This window comes from Hyla sarda, chromosome 8 (assembly GCF_029499605.1).
Source record: "Hyla sarda isolate aHylSar1 chromosome 8, aHylSar1.hap1, whole genome shotgun sequence".
Classification (NCBI taxonomy): Eukaryota; Metazoa; Chordata; class Amphibia; order Anura; family Hylidae; genus Hyla; species Hyla sarda.
In genome coordinates, this window is record NC_079196.1 from 101,605,240 (window position 1) to 101,620,750 (window position 15,511).

Below are 15,511 nucleotides of genomic sequence, written 5' to 3' on the forward strand. Positions count from 1 at the left end.
GGCACCTTATCAAATGCTTTGGAAAAATAATGCAATTCACACAGTGAAGCTGTTCGCAAGAAATGTCTGGCAGTGGGCAAGAAATTTCTGACAGCTGCAGGCAATGGGCAAAAAAAGTATGGCAGTGGCAGACAGTGAGACAGAAGTGTCTGGCAGCAGCAGGCAGTGGGCAAGAAATGCATGACAGCGGCAGGCAGTTGGCAAGAAATGTCTGGCAGCAGAAGGCAGTGGGACATAAATGTCTGGTAGCGTTAGGCATGGGGACAAAAATGTCTTGCAGCTGCAGAAAAGCAGTGGGCAAGAAATGTCTGGCAGTGGCAGGCAGACAGTGGGCATGAAATGCATGGCAGGCAGTTGGCAAGAAATGTCTGGCAGCTGCAGGCAGTGGGACATAAATATCTGGAAGTGTTAGGCAGTAACTAAAAAAAGTGTCGGGCAGTGGCCAAGAAATTTCTGGCAGCGGGAGGCAGTGGACAAAGACATTTGGCAGTGGCAGGCAGTGGTATAGAGACATCTGGCAGTGGCAGGTAATAAGACTGAGACATCTGGCAGCTGCAGGCAGTGGAACAGAGCTCTAGTAGTCTGTACTTTGCCACTCTTCAGTCACCAACAAAATGGCTCTGCCTAGAGGAATTGGAAAACTACAAGTTCCCCTCCCCCCTTTTTTTGCATACAGCCACAAAAAAAAGGTGCAGACGGGCAAGACCATGTTTGCAGCAAGATCCTTGCTTTTACCAGATTCCTCATGTTAGCTCCCTCTGCTGCTCAATATTTTGTGACAAGTAAAAATATATTTCCCAAAATATTTTAAAAAATGTATTTAACCTCAAAAAAAAAAAATATATATATTTGGTGACACGTTCCCTTTAAATTCAGGAGCTTTTAGCTTAATTGCATTGTCATCAAGGTCCTTTCTGCCAGCCGCAATGGAGTCCTCCACCTTGTTCACATTGGTCTCCTTTTAAGCGATTTGCAACCCCAGTTCAGAAATTTATGTAGTTAGGTCTAAGACAAGCAAGCTCTATCGGGAACATATTCTGTATGGAGCTCAATAATTCTGTAAGTTTTAGCACAGCCTCTGCTGGAGGATCTGGAGGGTATAGCTAACGTATTTCATCTTGCTGTAGGCAGGCTGGAGATGCTCATTTCCATTGCTGTCTTGTTGTGCTGCACGGCACTGAAGATTTTAGGTATAGTTTGAGAAAGGGGGTCTCAGCTTACTGAAAATGCTGCTTGGAGGTATTTGATATTTCCGCCACCTAATGAGAATGGTCTGGTGCTCGTGGTGCTGCTATAGCAGCACTAAGATGGACAAATTGCGAACCATGGTACAGAGTTCACAGGAAGTGAGTTTTTATAAAATTGCATTTACTGAGCAATGCTTTGCTATTGCATAGCATTGCTTAGTTTAATCGGTAATCTGGTGGTAGAGTCTGCCGAGTCAGGCTTTAACAGCAGATCGTAGGGGGACATACATGGGGAACTTTAGAAGAACTCCGGCAGAAGGATTGGAACAACTCAGTCATGTTGCTGAGGTGCCGATCGCTAGTTAAGAGATACTGTCAGAAATCTTCCGAGGAGCACCTGGTGGGAGGCAAATTTATGGTCAAATGATTGTCTTTTCACTTCCGTATTATGGCCTTAAAGGGGTACTCTGGTGAAAACCTTTTTCTTTTAAATCAACTGGTGCCAGAAAGTTAAACATATTTGTAAATTAAGAGAAAATTTGTTGGTGCAGCTCACAATTATACACTTACCGAGGTGATATGGGGGACACACCTATACCACGGTGTGTTAAATATATCAAAAGAACAGAAAAACAGTATCCCCCACCTCAAGGTTTATGTTTAAATAGTAATAATGTTGCAATAAGACCATGCTTCAATTATTCCAATAATTGATTAAAAATTTGTTAGAATATCTTATATTCCACTCTCACAGGGCCCTTGTGGGAGAAGAAACAATGTTAAAATACAAATAAAAAAATATATAACATCATGCAAAAATATTCTATATGCCACTTTTGTTATGTTAGTTATCATTAGTATTGCGAGTTGATAGCGGCACCGCTCCGATGTAATAGAGATTGGACCTTTGTGTTTTCTGCCACAAAGACAAGTGTATTATACAATATAATTTCCCATGTAATCATATATCTATGATATTTATAACTAAAATCAAACACGTGCCGTTTTTGTTGTAAAAGACTTCTATCATATTCACACTAAGCGTTTATTTGCCGCATGATTGACTTATAGTAAATGACAAGTTTTAAGAACATAAAAATCCATACCACAATTTTATTGCTTCTTGCTCTTCTAATTAAGATAATTGAAACAGCCATATATAAAAAGACCATTGTTGCTATTAGAAAACATGGCTACTGAAGAAAGGGTCAGACATTATTAAGAACCTTGAAACGTGTCTAGTTATTTTTATTAATATTTTTATTTATGCCACTTATGCCACTTGTTGCTCAGAAAGTTATTACTGCAAGGACCTTGGTTGGCTACACTCTGCACTCTGGACAGTTCTTACAGCTCTGAGTGAGCAATCCACTTCCAGGACTTACCTGCCTCTAAGTCTGGACTCAATCAGTTTCAGCTCCTATGGTTTGCAAGACTCCTGACGTCAGACGCTGAAAACACGAGGTTCTGCATCCATCTCCTCGGTATCATTGGGCGGTATCACCCGGGCCCTGTGCCGTCAGGACCAGCCGCCGTCTGTGCATGCCAGCACACATCTCTGCAAGTTCATCTGCAGCTCAGCGAGGGATTGCTGACTAGAAAGGAGCACCATAGGAACTGGTAACAAAACATCGGTTATTCCATCATTTGCTACAGTTTGTAGTGCACTCAAATAATCCAACCAGAGACAATTTATTATTGTAACATCATCGTAGCGACTATTGCTACAACATAAAGGACAGTTACATTTCCTAAGTATATCGGTGTCCATCAATGGACACAACTCGCAATACTAATAATAACTAACATCACAAAAGTGGCATATAGAATATTTTTGCATGATGTTATATATTTTTTTTATTTGTATTTTAACATTGTTTCTTCTCCCACAAGGGCCCTGTGAGAGTGGAATATAAGATATTATAACAAGTTTTTAATAAATTATTGGAATCATTGAAGCACGGTCTTATTGCAACATTATTACTATTTAAACACTAACCTTGAGGTGGGGGATACTGTTTTTCTGTTCTTTTGATATATTTGTAAATTACTTAAATTAAAAAGTCTTAATCCTTCCAGTACTTATTAGCTGCTGAATGCTACAGAGGGAATTCCTTTCTTTTTGGAACACTGATGACATTATGAGCACAGTGCTCTCTGCTGACATCTCTGTCCATTTTAACAACCGTGCATAGCAGATGTATGCTAAGGGCAGCATGGTGACTTAGTGGTTAGCACTGCTGCCTTGCAGTGCTGGGGCATTGGGTTCAAATCCCACTAAGGACAACAATAAATAAATAAAGACATTATTATTATTATAATAACGTCAGCAGAGAGCACTGTGCTTGTGATGTCATCAGAGAGCATTCCAAAAAGAAAAGAATTTCCTCTGTAGTATTCAGCAGCTAATAAGTACAGGAAGGATTAAGATTTTTTAATAGAAGTAATGTAAAAATCTGTTTAACTTTTCGGAGCCTGTTGATTTAAAAGAAAAAAGGTTTTCACCGAAGTACCCCTTTAACAGTGCTCACTACCTTTTTGCACCTTCCTTTCTTCATGTATTCATAGCCTTTGTTTTGGTTTCTTTGTATATATGGATTACTACCCTTACAGATCTACACGGTCAGACTGAGCAGATACGCAGCATATTTGACACTGTGAAAAATCTGCCCAGCAGTGGGAAATATGCTGCCTATGTGCTAGGAGCAGGCACAGGGCTTACCCCACTACAGCCCTGTGTCTGCATTAAGATTCAAAGCGTGCTTCAGCACATAACTGTGATGTGCGGCTGGCCTCCGAACCTTATTGCAGATAAAGGGCTGTAGTAGGTAATGCCCTTTGTCTGCTCCTAGCTCATACGCAGCATAATTCCCGCTGCTTGGAAGATTTCTTGCAGCATCAAATGCGCTGCGTATTCACTCAGTTTTACCCTACCCTAAACCGGGAAAGAAGCAGTTGGCTTTATTCACATAAGAGCCTACATGGGCACATATAAGTAGCGTCTAGTCACGTTAGTTCTTCCAATCTTGATTGCCGCACCCTTCTCCCTTACAGACTGTGAGCTGCTGTGTCCACATACTCATGACTGGGCAGCAGTGATTTGTTTATGGCACGTGCCATTCAAAGTTATTTTCCTACTGTTAAATCATCTGATTATAAAGCTCAATAACAGCATCAGAAAGCCTATCCTCAGATCTTGGGCCATTGTGTGAGGCATCAGATACCTGCCAGTTTCTCTTCAAAACAATGCAAGATACAGTTTTCTTTTATTCTATTTTTACTATTACCCAAGAGATGGGTCCCAAGAGCCAGAGCTACTTTACTTTACATCTTACCTAAAATACATTTAAAAATGTCGTACTTCTTCCTGCAGGTGTGGGATATGATTTCAAGTGGCTGCTTTCTCAGATAAGGGAGATACATTTACGTCGGTACAACTTGAGGAGATCTGCCTTGGAAATATTTCTAGTTGATCAGACCAACTACTTTTTGAATTTCAAAAAGGAGGTAAAAATGGTATCTATTTTGTATCGTTTGCATCTGTTTACCGGGAATATGTGCTGTAGAGATATGAAAGGAAATTTCCATGAAAACCTGTTCACTCTATACCTTCCTGTGCCTTAAAACAACAAACTCCCAAGTTCCTATCTCACCAACTCCACAGACGCTGCAGCTGTCATATCTTCTGATGTCCTGTGTGGTTGTTGTTGGTTCTTCTGGTCATGCCCCACTCATCTAATCACAGGGTCAAAGCGAAGTGTTACCGGAATAGGCAAGAACAACACGAGCTACCGCTGAATATGGAGACAAAAGCACTTCCCTCATGAAAGCAGTGGACTCACAACTATGAATCTGCCAAATTTCTTAATCACCTCTGTTATTTTAATAAAGATTTATTGTTGTGTGTTAGTAGTAGAACTAAATATGAATTTAGTTGAAAAGGATAGTTTAAACAGTCCATATTGTATTCTTAAAACAGAATGTAAACTCTCATTTAACATTTTATGATCATTTAGGTCAGAAATAAAGTATACAGCCGCATTTTTTCTCTCCGCCTTCCAAATTTGTATGGAACTAGGTCCCCACAAGAGCTGTTGAAATCATCAGGCCTTACACAAGTAAGTGACATGATTGTGTACATGTAAGTAAATAGCTGTAAATGGAGATTTACTTGATTAGGTTCATCCCTTTCATCAAAGTTTCTGTCTCTTTTGAGAAATTGACAACATAACCCACAGTTAATATTGAGATCAAACATACAACAGATCCGCTGGATAGGCCATAAATAGTTGATTTGCAGAGTGCCAGCACCCGTTCTACCCTGACAACTCAGCTGGAAGAAGCTTGGTTCTGTACTCTGTGTAGTGGCTACGCTAGGGTTCTGCAGCCTCTGCTTCCATTGAACTACAGTGAGAAAAAGGCTATTTTTGGACATTTAATAACTTGAAAATTTTTTAGGCTTCAAAATTATCCCCAATATATATTATAGATATATTATATAATAGATATATTATAATATATGTAATATTTTTCTCTTTCTCTAGAAATGGGTTAATAGAGAGATTTCAAATTTTGACTACCTCATTCAGCTGAATACAATAGCTGGAAGAACATACAATGATCTTGCACAGTATCCAGTGGTAAGTTATATATGGTTATATATGTGAATGTGTTCAGTGTATATTTATTCTTTATAGGATACATGTTATGGGCTTTATTGTTTATAACCTTTACTGTAAAGTTATGAAATGACATTTCAGTAGCAAAACTTTTTTTTTTTTTTTTTTTATATCAGTTTCCATGGGTGCTTAAAGACTACACATCAGAAGAGCTGGACCTGAACAACCCAGCTGTATTTAGGGACCTATCAAAGCCAATTGGGGTAGTGAATGAAAAGAACGCTGCTGCTGTGCGGGAAAAGTAAGTGACAGGAAAATCTTATAGAAGTTCTCTAGACCAGCCTATTCTAGTAATGTATTAGAAAATGTTGATTTAATTTAATAACAATCAATGATACTGACCCACAGTTGTGTGGGGATTTGCCATCAAAATGTTGATGCTAAAATGCACTGGAATTATGCTTATCCTGAGTATGATCTTACACATGCACATGTGTCTATTGTGTAAAGTTTTTTATATATATATATTTATGGGTTTTACACCTTGGAACGTTATGGGGCGTATGAGTTTTAGGCCTAGATTTATGTTCATTTGTTTTATAGGAATCCGGTGGCCTGAATCAAAGTTAATGTTCGGGCTTTCCGATCCATTTGAGCTGCAGCAGGGCACATGGCAGGGGTGTCCCTTGTCACTGTTACTCTATTGTCCATTGAGCCTCTGGTTTGCCTAGTAAAGTCCGCTGCGGATATTGTGGGGTTCGGTTAAAGTGGTATTGAGGAGCGCATAGCCTTATATGCAGATGATATGTTTCTGTTTTTGGGTGATACTGCACTATCATTAGCCCCTGTTATGTGCTTAACTTCTGGCCTGTTAATTAATTCAGCTAATTCGGTCCTGATGCCCCTGGAACCATTCCGGCCTATGAGTGTGAATTGCAATGACATACTTTTAGAGGATACAGCGTCTCTTTAGGCAGCTATAGTGGAGGGGGTTTGGGTGTGTATTTTGCTAGGATTCAGTTGGCGACTTTGCAACTGTTTATGGCCTCCGGTGGGTTGGCTTTGCCAGGTCTATGAGGGCAGGGTGGTCGATGGAGATTCATTCTAACAGTACACTGGAATCCGTTTTCTCCTCATCGGATTCTGCTGGCAAGATTTCCTGGCTCTATCAAGATCTTCTGCATTCCTACCATGAGGAATTTCCTTTGTCAGTTTGCAGCAAAAGGGAGGCTGACTTGGGATCTTTATCTGATGAGGAGTGATCTACTGTCTTGTCACAGACCCCATTTATATCTCTTTCTGAAGCCAGTCATTTGTCACAGCTTTCCCATAGGATTGGTCTCCGACCTAACTCTGCCTGTCTGAGGTGTGGCCAACTGGTTTTCTGGATTTTGGGTTTCTTTGTATTTTTTTGTCTACTTAAAATTGTTAAAACCCAAGAAAAATTATTTAGTTTAACCCCTTAAGTACGCAGAGTGTATCTGTACTTCCCGCGCCCCTTTTTGATACGTGCTCAGGAGCTTAGCGCGAGGTCCCGACAGCTATCAATGTTGATTGCGGTATCTAAAATGTAAGAAAAACACTAATCCTTGCTGCTCAGTGGAGTTGATCAGGACCACCACGGTGAAATCGTGATGTCCAAATCAGCTGGGAGGCTCTTACCTGCCTCCTCGCTATCCGATCAGTGCACCAGTCAGCCATGGCAGGCTGGAGCAATGGAGTGCTGAAAACACTGATCATTGCAGTGCTATGGCATAACATTGAACAGTGTAAAAAACAAGAAAAAATATTTGTTAATAAATGTGAATGAACCCCTTCCCTAATAATAGTTTGAATCACCCACCCTCCTTTCCATAAAAAAAAAACATTATGTAAACAAAAATAAACATAATTAAAGGGGTATTCCAGGCAAAAACATCTTATCCCCTATGGCGTGTACTATAAAGCTATAATGTAAATTATCCAGCACTGTGAACGCCGTAAAAAAACAACAACAAAAAAGCACAAAATTCACCAATTTTAGTACAATTAGCGGAATAAAAGATATCAAAAGGTAGCATGTATCACAAAAACAATAGCAATATAAAGTACAGCTTGTCCCACAAAAAATAATTCCTCACACAATGGCATCGGACGAAAAATAAAAAAGTTACGGCTGTCGGAAAATGATAACACAAAAAAAGGGAAAAAAAATAATTTTGCTCAGAAAAGGAAAAAACATAAAAAGCTATATAAATGGGTATCGCTATAATCTTACCGACCCACAGAATAAATATAACATCACTTTTACCGCACAGTGTACACCATAAAATAAATTTTCAAGTTTTTCACGGAAAATGCTGCATGTGTCAACAAAAATGCACCACTTACAATATGTCACGAAAAAACATTCTCAGAATCTCTCCGCTCAGAAAAAGCATTCTAAAGTTATTACCATTTAAAGAGACACATGTCAAATAAAAAAGCCTGGTCATTAAGGTAAAATATGGATCCGTCCTTAAGGAGTTAAATGTCCGAACAATAAAAATATAACGGTAATGAAATTGCACAGTTGATGTCGTATACGTTTAAATTTTTTTTTATAAAAAGCAACCAAAAAGAATCAACAGAATAAGGATTATGTGTAATTTTTCCCAAAAAAGTGCATTGCGTAGCAACGGAAGTTACAAAATGACATATTTTTTTATTTAGTTATTTTTGTCAATTTTGCACACAAATAAAAAAAAAATGTTGCCTTAGATTTTGTGGTAAAATGTTTATTGTCATTACAAAGTAAAAGCAGTGGCTCAAAAAAAAAAAGTGAACGTGCAAAAAAGAAAATAAACCTTAAAGGGTTTAAAAATAATAATAAAAAACACCCAACTGCTGAATCCCGTGGTAAAGGATAGGTTTTAAAAGACTGGAATACCCCTTTAACACGTGTTAATAAGAATGTTCATTTCAGGTATGAAAGCTTTGAAGATCCTTCAGGAAAGATTGACAATTTCCACTATGGTACACACTACTCCAATGCTGCTGGCGTCATGCACTATCTCATTCGTGTGGAACCCTTCACTACCCTACACATCCAGCTTCAGAGTGGAAGGTACATTTATCACAGTGATGCATGTTTTAATTTTTTACTGGACAAGGAATGGAGAAGTTTCCACATGCAAAAAGAGTATGGGTTCTTATTCTCAACTATTGTTCTCAGAACAGCATCTGTCATCGTGCTGCCCCTTTTCTAAGTATTCAGAAGTTATCATAGAATCAGCTGAAGAATGTATTTTTCACTATGTGAATGGGATTTTCCTCCATTAATTTATACTACAGTGCCCATGAATGTTATATATGTATGGCTGCTCATATATTGCCAGCCTTTTTTAAAGACGTTAATTGGTCAGTCATGTCACCTGACATACTATGCTAAATATAATTGGTCAGAGTCCTAACTAAGGTACTACACACAGGGCATGCACACACAGTGCAACACCATTGATACCATGGCAGCCCCAAAGGGACCAGCCCTTAAGATCACATTGATTTAAGTGAGAGCTTCAGAGCATAAGCATACTGAAAGAAAGGACATCTATATAGATGTCCACAAATTCTCAGATTTAAAATAAACTATAGATCAATCACCCTTTAATTCGGAGCTCCACCTTGCTCCACCAAACAACTAAGGTTTAATGCACATTTGCTGTGCTATAATGCAACGGCTGCGCACCAACTCTTCGTGAGCATAATAAAAATGTAAAGAAATCCCTGATGGGACATAACTCATCGTACAGATGAACATTTCTTCAAATCATTCTTTGATTTTTATTCAGTGTAGAAAACATCTTACAAAACAGGAAAACATTTTCAAACATTACTAGCAGAAGTTCAAACATTTGCTGTATAATCCCAGGTAAAGGCACAACGTTTCAGGGGCGGACCCCTGACCGCATGATTAAGACGGTTCGCCCCTGAAACATTGTGCCTTTACCTGGGATTATACAGCAAATGTTTGAACTTCTGCTAGTAATGTTTGAAACATTTTTTCCTGTCTTGTAAGATGTTTTATACAATGAATAAAAAACAAGAAATATATGAAGAAACGTTCATCTGTAAAATGAGTTATGTCCCATCAGGGATTTCTTTACTATTTTATTCTCATGAAGAGCTGAAAGAAATGACATGTTATCTATTTTTTTGAGTGGTTCACTATCTTAAACTGAAGTCAATGGGAGAATGGGGGTTTTCAAAGTGAAACCACATGGTTTTAACATGGAAATTGGCACAGTTTCCATATAAAAAAAATAAAATAAAAACATATGGTTTATGCAAGTGTAAATATACCTATATTCAGACTAAAGAGAGACCAAAAAGCTATTAAATGTAATGTTCACCAAAGAATATATTATAAATTGATGCAGATATTGATGCAAATTACGCTCCATAATTTGGTGACAGAAACACTTTGAATAAAGAAACTTTGATCTAAGTGTCAAAGTGTATCAGTCAGGATTCCACCAGAAATGATGAGTTTGGAAGCTGCTATAGGGTGACTTGGGACTGGTGACTGGGCCTCTTTGCAACTACACATGTTGCAGTTATGATATGTTTACACCTGATTATACCATATGCATTAGTGATATATGCATGTTTATACAAATGTTTTGTTTTGTTTTTGTTATCCATCGTGAGCATTATTTTATATCTAATCTTTTGTAAATCCTAATTTTTACACTTTCTTGAATTGTGTGTAGGTTTGATTGTGCAGATCGTCAGTTTCATTCCATTCCAGCCACTTGGCAAGCTCTTATGGATAATCCAAATGATGTGAAAGAACTGATTCCAGAGTTCTTCTATTTCCCAGAGTTCCTTGAAAACAAAAATGGTGAGAAAGAGGACAGACATGAGTGATGTGATTTCACATGTTGAGAAAGTAAATTCAACCCATCTTCATATTGGCCAAAAGTTATCCATAGACAACTTTGAGTTTCTAGGTAATATAACTTCATCTTAGTGTTTCTTTTATTTATATAAACTTTTCACATGTTGTCCAGACATAGCAAAGTTTAGATCGATGCTATCGCGAGTTATAATCGTGCAAAATGTTCTGTAGCTTGCCTAACTCCTGGCAAGCTAATCAAACTGATGCGCATCAGTTAAATCGTCTGTCCGGGAAGTGAAGTGTGCTACTGTGCGCATCATTAGAGTTATAACTTGCAATCACAGCGGTTCTCCGGACTGAGATCAAATGCAATCTAAACTTTTGACAGGTATGGACAACATGTCAAAAGTTTATAAAAATGACAGTAGCGCATTCAGCATTTAGATTGTATTACAATTCCACATTTTGGAATGCCTGAAACCTGAAAGGCCTAAGCAAAGAGTGCATTGCAAATAGAATGGTCCTTCAAGCTGAGCCAGCTTTCTATGCAATGCATGTCAGCTATATATTATAGGCAACACCTATCTGCAGCTGCTGGCATTACAGAGTGCCAATCGGTTATTATGGCACCTAAAAGCCTTCTGAAGGCCTCTGTACAAGAAGAGTTCCCTATGGCAGGTACGGTTTGCCATAGGCAGGCTGTTCTAGAATATTGGCAAGTTTTTAGTTCACTGCCACACATTAGTATGGCAGTGAACTGTAAAAGCAATTTAATGATTGCATAGAAAAGTGGGAAATGTCCAAAATATTAAACAATAACATTATTGATCACACACACTGAACAGATTATGAAAATGCCAAATGCAAAAATTACTCATTTTTGGTCCCATCCACAAAAAATTTTAAGTGATCAAAAAGTCCCATTGACACAGAAATTGTACCAATTAAAAGTATTAGTCACGGCACAAAACAAAGAGCCATCATACAGCTCCGTAGGCTCAAAAGTAATAAAATTTATAGGGGCTAGAATATGGTGATTCAGATTCAAAGCGTTTGTATAAATTTTTTTTTTACATTTTAATATTTTTGTTGTAAAACATTACAAAATATTTATTGGGTATCGCTGTGATCATACTGATCTGCAGAATAAAGCTAAAATATTGCAGTGTTATTGCAAAGTGAACAGTGTAAAAACTAAATCCCTGATAGTCCTCAGAATTGCTTTTTTTATGTTTGGAAGTACATTTTATGATAAATTCTTCCCTCCCCAGGACGTATGGGTACATCCAGGGAAGGGGGGGGACAGCTATGGAGGGGGATTGTGACGTCATCCCACCCCGTATCTTACTGTCATTGGCTGGAATCAACAGTCAGGGGCCGCAGCTAATAGCCTGCATCAGCAAAATAGCACAGCATTGAACAGAATTAGGAATTAAAACTGTCCCCTATGCAGACTAAAAACAATGTAAAACATAATTTAAAAAATTAAGTATTTAATGTGTTTAGCCCCTCCCCCTAATAAAAGTATGAACCACCCCCCCCCCTTCCCCATAAATAAAATAATGTAAAAAAAAACACATGTTAATGTCTGAACTATTAAACTGCACTAAAAAAAAAAAGGGGCATAAATGTAAAAAAAATACCAAAATCAAGAATTGCCCATGTTTGGTGACGTGACTTCATATAGCTGGAAAAAAAAAAATAATAGAATGATCAAAAAGTCCCAGCAAAACAAAAATACCGTTAACTACAGATAACGGTGCAAAAAAAATGAGCCATCATGCAGAAAAATAAAGTTTTATAGGGGTCAAAAGAGGACAATTCATAAGCATCCTAGTTTTCTTAAACTAGTAATTAAAAATTAAAGGTGAGCAGGAAAAAATCATACCACAAAAAAAAAGAAAAATCGCAACGTCATTAAGGGGTTAAAAAATACAAATGGTCCCAGAAAAACAAGCCATCATGTGGCTCTGTATGTGGAAAATAAGGGTTATGATTCTTAAAAGATGATGAGTTTACAAACATGGCAACAATCACTGACTGTGGATAGGGTTAAAGAAAAGCTTTACTAACAATTCAAGATTAAAACTGATTATCAAACAGCATGAGCCACTGTTAAAACTCTGACACATTATTAAACTGTCTAGTCTTAGGTTTGCACCATTTATTAGTTGTCTAAAAGTTTTTACTGCCAACAATGTTGATGATCTCACCTAGAGTATGTTTAGGAATGCTTTAATGTATACAGTATTTGTTTTCTTTATTGAAGGGTTTGACTTGGGAAAGTTGCAAATTTCTAAAGAAAGAGTAAATGATGTTATTCTTCCAAAATGGGCCAAAAGTCCTGAAGATTTTATCAGGAAGCACAGGAAAGCCTTGGTCTGTTGTTTTGCATTATACATTTCTAACTTTATTGCTTTACAAATGTATTCACAGTTGGTATTGACTAGTTATAACCTCTTTCACCAGGAGTCAGAATATGTTTCTGCCCATCTTCATGAATGGATAGATCTGATCTTTGGCTATAAGCAGAGAGGACCTGCAGCTATGGAGGCACTCAATGTGTTCTACTACTGTAGCTATGAAGGTATTTGTTTATATATTTAGAAGTGTGATGCATGTATTATGTATTACCACTTAAGAACATTGCTGATTTCAGATTTAGGAGCACTTTTTATATAGAGAATCATTTGCCTCTTTTACCTTTATAAATAATGTGCTTAAACAATAATACAGCCATGCTTATTCTAGTTCCTCTCAACAATATTCTTAGACCATCCCAAACAATCTCTGTTCATCAGTAGTAGCAGGCAATATTTCTATTAAGAACAGAAAGAAAAATCTAAATATATGTATGCTTGTAAATTCAGGTGCCGTGGACCTAGATGCAATTGCAGATGAAAAAGAAAGGAAAGCAATTGAAGGAATGATTAACAATTTTGGACAAACACCATGTCAGCTGTTAAAGGTATAAAAGAATGAAAATAAATTATTGCTGTGCTATTTTTTCTTATCACATTTTCATAACACAGTATATAATTTGTTCTCTAACCATCTTGCTATTGGCACCTCCTAAAAGACCAGTTTAAACTTTTTAAAAACTAATGTAAGTTGCACTTATGCATTTTAACAGGGTTTAGCACAGTATTCAAGCTTAGAAGACATGACCTGGATAATGTTTTAAAATATGATGGAATTTGCCGTCCTCCAACAAAGCATTTAAAGTGGTACTCCAGCGTTAAAGGGATACTCCAGAGAAGTTAGGAAACATATGAAACCCCAAAGCCACCACCATACTTGCTCTGTGTCCCCTGTAGTTATTCATGTGATTTTTGAAGCTCCTTTGACCCCTGATGTCTCCTAAATACTTTTTCCTTGTTTGCAGCACAGACTACAACTCCCAGAAGTCAGTGCAGCTCTGTGTAATGGCTGCCAGTCAACTGCTTTCACTATCTGTGTTCATGCTTACACTGCAACTCACACACACTGTACATGTCTTTTCTTTCAGACTACCCTTCCCACAGCAATAAATCTTGCTATGCTCTGAATAGCAGAAGTCAATTATTAGATTTTCAGCAGAAAAGCAGCAGCTATGTGTTCAGTTGTGAAGAATCTTTACTGTTTTTCTCTCACAACTTACAAGCTCTCACACAGGGAGGGGATGAGGAGAGGAGGTGTGGCTGTACAGCCAGAGCTCTAGACCAAACAAATCAGACAGAAATCAGGTGGTGTTGTTTTGAAGGGAGAGGGCTGCCCTCAAACAAAGAGACAAAGTATATCTAAAAATAAAATTTTTCTCTTACTTGCTGAGTGACAGCTGAAAAAGGATAACTTCTGTATATAGCTAATAAATGATATTTAGACAAATACAGAAGTTGATGAAAGGGAAAGGATGGGCTACGGGTTCCCCGGAGTACCCTTTTAAACTTATTCTATACCTGCTAGCATTGAGGAAAAAAACTCAACTCCTGCCACTCCCTTTGTACCTCGGTTACACTGCCCTGGGGTCGACCCATCCTACTGGAGCACAGCTAATCGCTGCCTGCCGCGGGTTCCTGCTTTGGCCAGTGATTGACGTATTGAGCCCCGGCACTGGCCTTCATCCTGGTGCTGGGCCTAATAAGTCACACTGCCGCTTAGCCAATCACTGGCGGAAGTGGGACAACCCTGGGACCAGAAAGAGGATTGCACCAGAGGCCAGTGCAGCAATACCAAAGGCATTGGAGGAGCAGCAGGAGGTAAGTAAAGGTTTGTTTGTTTTTATATAAATGCCAGCAGCCTAAGCATAATTTTGAAAAAAAAAGTTGGAGTACCAGTAATTAAAAAAAAACGCTGGAGTGCCCCTTTAAGGGTTAACTATCATCAAGCCTTATTTTCTAAACTAACTCCGTTTATGTTCCCTAACTACTCCTAACTCCCCTCATGCTTTGAAAAGCTCTGTATCATGCCTTTCCCATTGCTCACATTGTGTGAGCTCCTGGCAGGATAAAGTGGGCGTGGTGTCGTTGAGGCGCAATGTCACTGAAGCTCACGAGAGCTGCACACATTTCCTGAGTTTGGTCTCCTGCTAGGCAGTTTGACTTGCGGCAGGGAGCAGAACAGAGCCACCTAGTGGCCATTTTTTCAATCACATAAAAAATGTTTAACAGCAAGTTAATAGCAGAGTATCTTATAATTACATTGGGAACAATATTAAAAGTTTAGTTTGGTGACAGGTATTCTTTAACAACACAGTGGTATCTTCATGTTACAATATTACATGGTTTTTGGGCCATTGCAAGTTAAAAATGTTGAATTTTAATACCAAATCTCTATCAATAACTAACAATAGGTTCTAAAGTCCCAAA

The 15,511-nt window shown here is 38.2% G+C and overlaps 1 protein-coding gene across 3 annotated transcripts in view; it reads left to right on the forward strand.

The window, feature by feature from the left end:
- The window catches only part of NBEAL1 (neurobeachin like 1), a 273,447-nt gene that overhangs the window by 220,334 nt on the left and 37,602 nt on the right, over positions 1-15,511 (forward strand). For all 3 annotated transcript variants that reach the window (XM_056534118.1, XM_056534117.1, XM_056534119.1), the window contains 9 exons: positions 4,561-4,694; positions 5,204-5,305; positions 5,732-5,827; positions 5,983-6,107; positions 8,751-8,891; positions 10,537-10,667; positions 12,934-13,043; positions 13,134-13,251; positions 13,535-13,632. In XM_056534118.1, the coding sequence (XP_056390093.1) occupies positions 4,561-4,694; positions 5,204-5,305; positions 5,732-5,827; positions 5,983-6,107; positions 8,751-8,891; positions 10,537-10,667; positions 12,934-13,043; positions 13,134-13,251; positions 13,535-13,632 (1,055 nt within the window). The remainder of the gene's footprint in view (positions 1-4,560; positions 4,695-5,203; positions 5,306-5,731; positions 5,828-5,982; positions 6,108-8,750; positions 8,892-10,536; positions 10,668-12,933; positions 13,044-13,133; positions 13,252-13,534; positions 13,633-15,511) is intronic.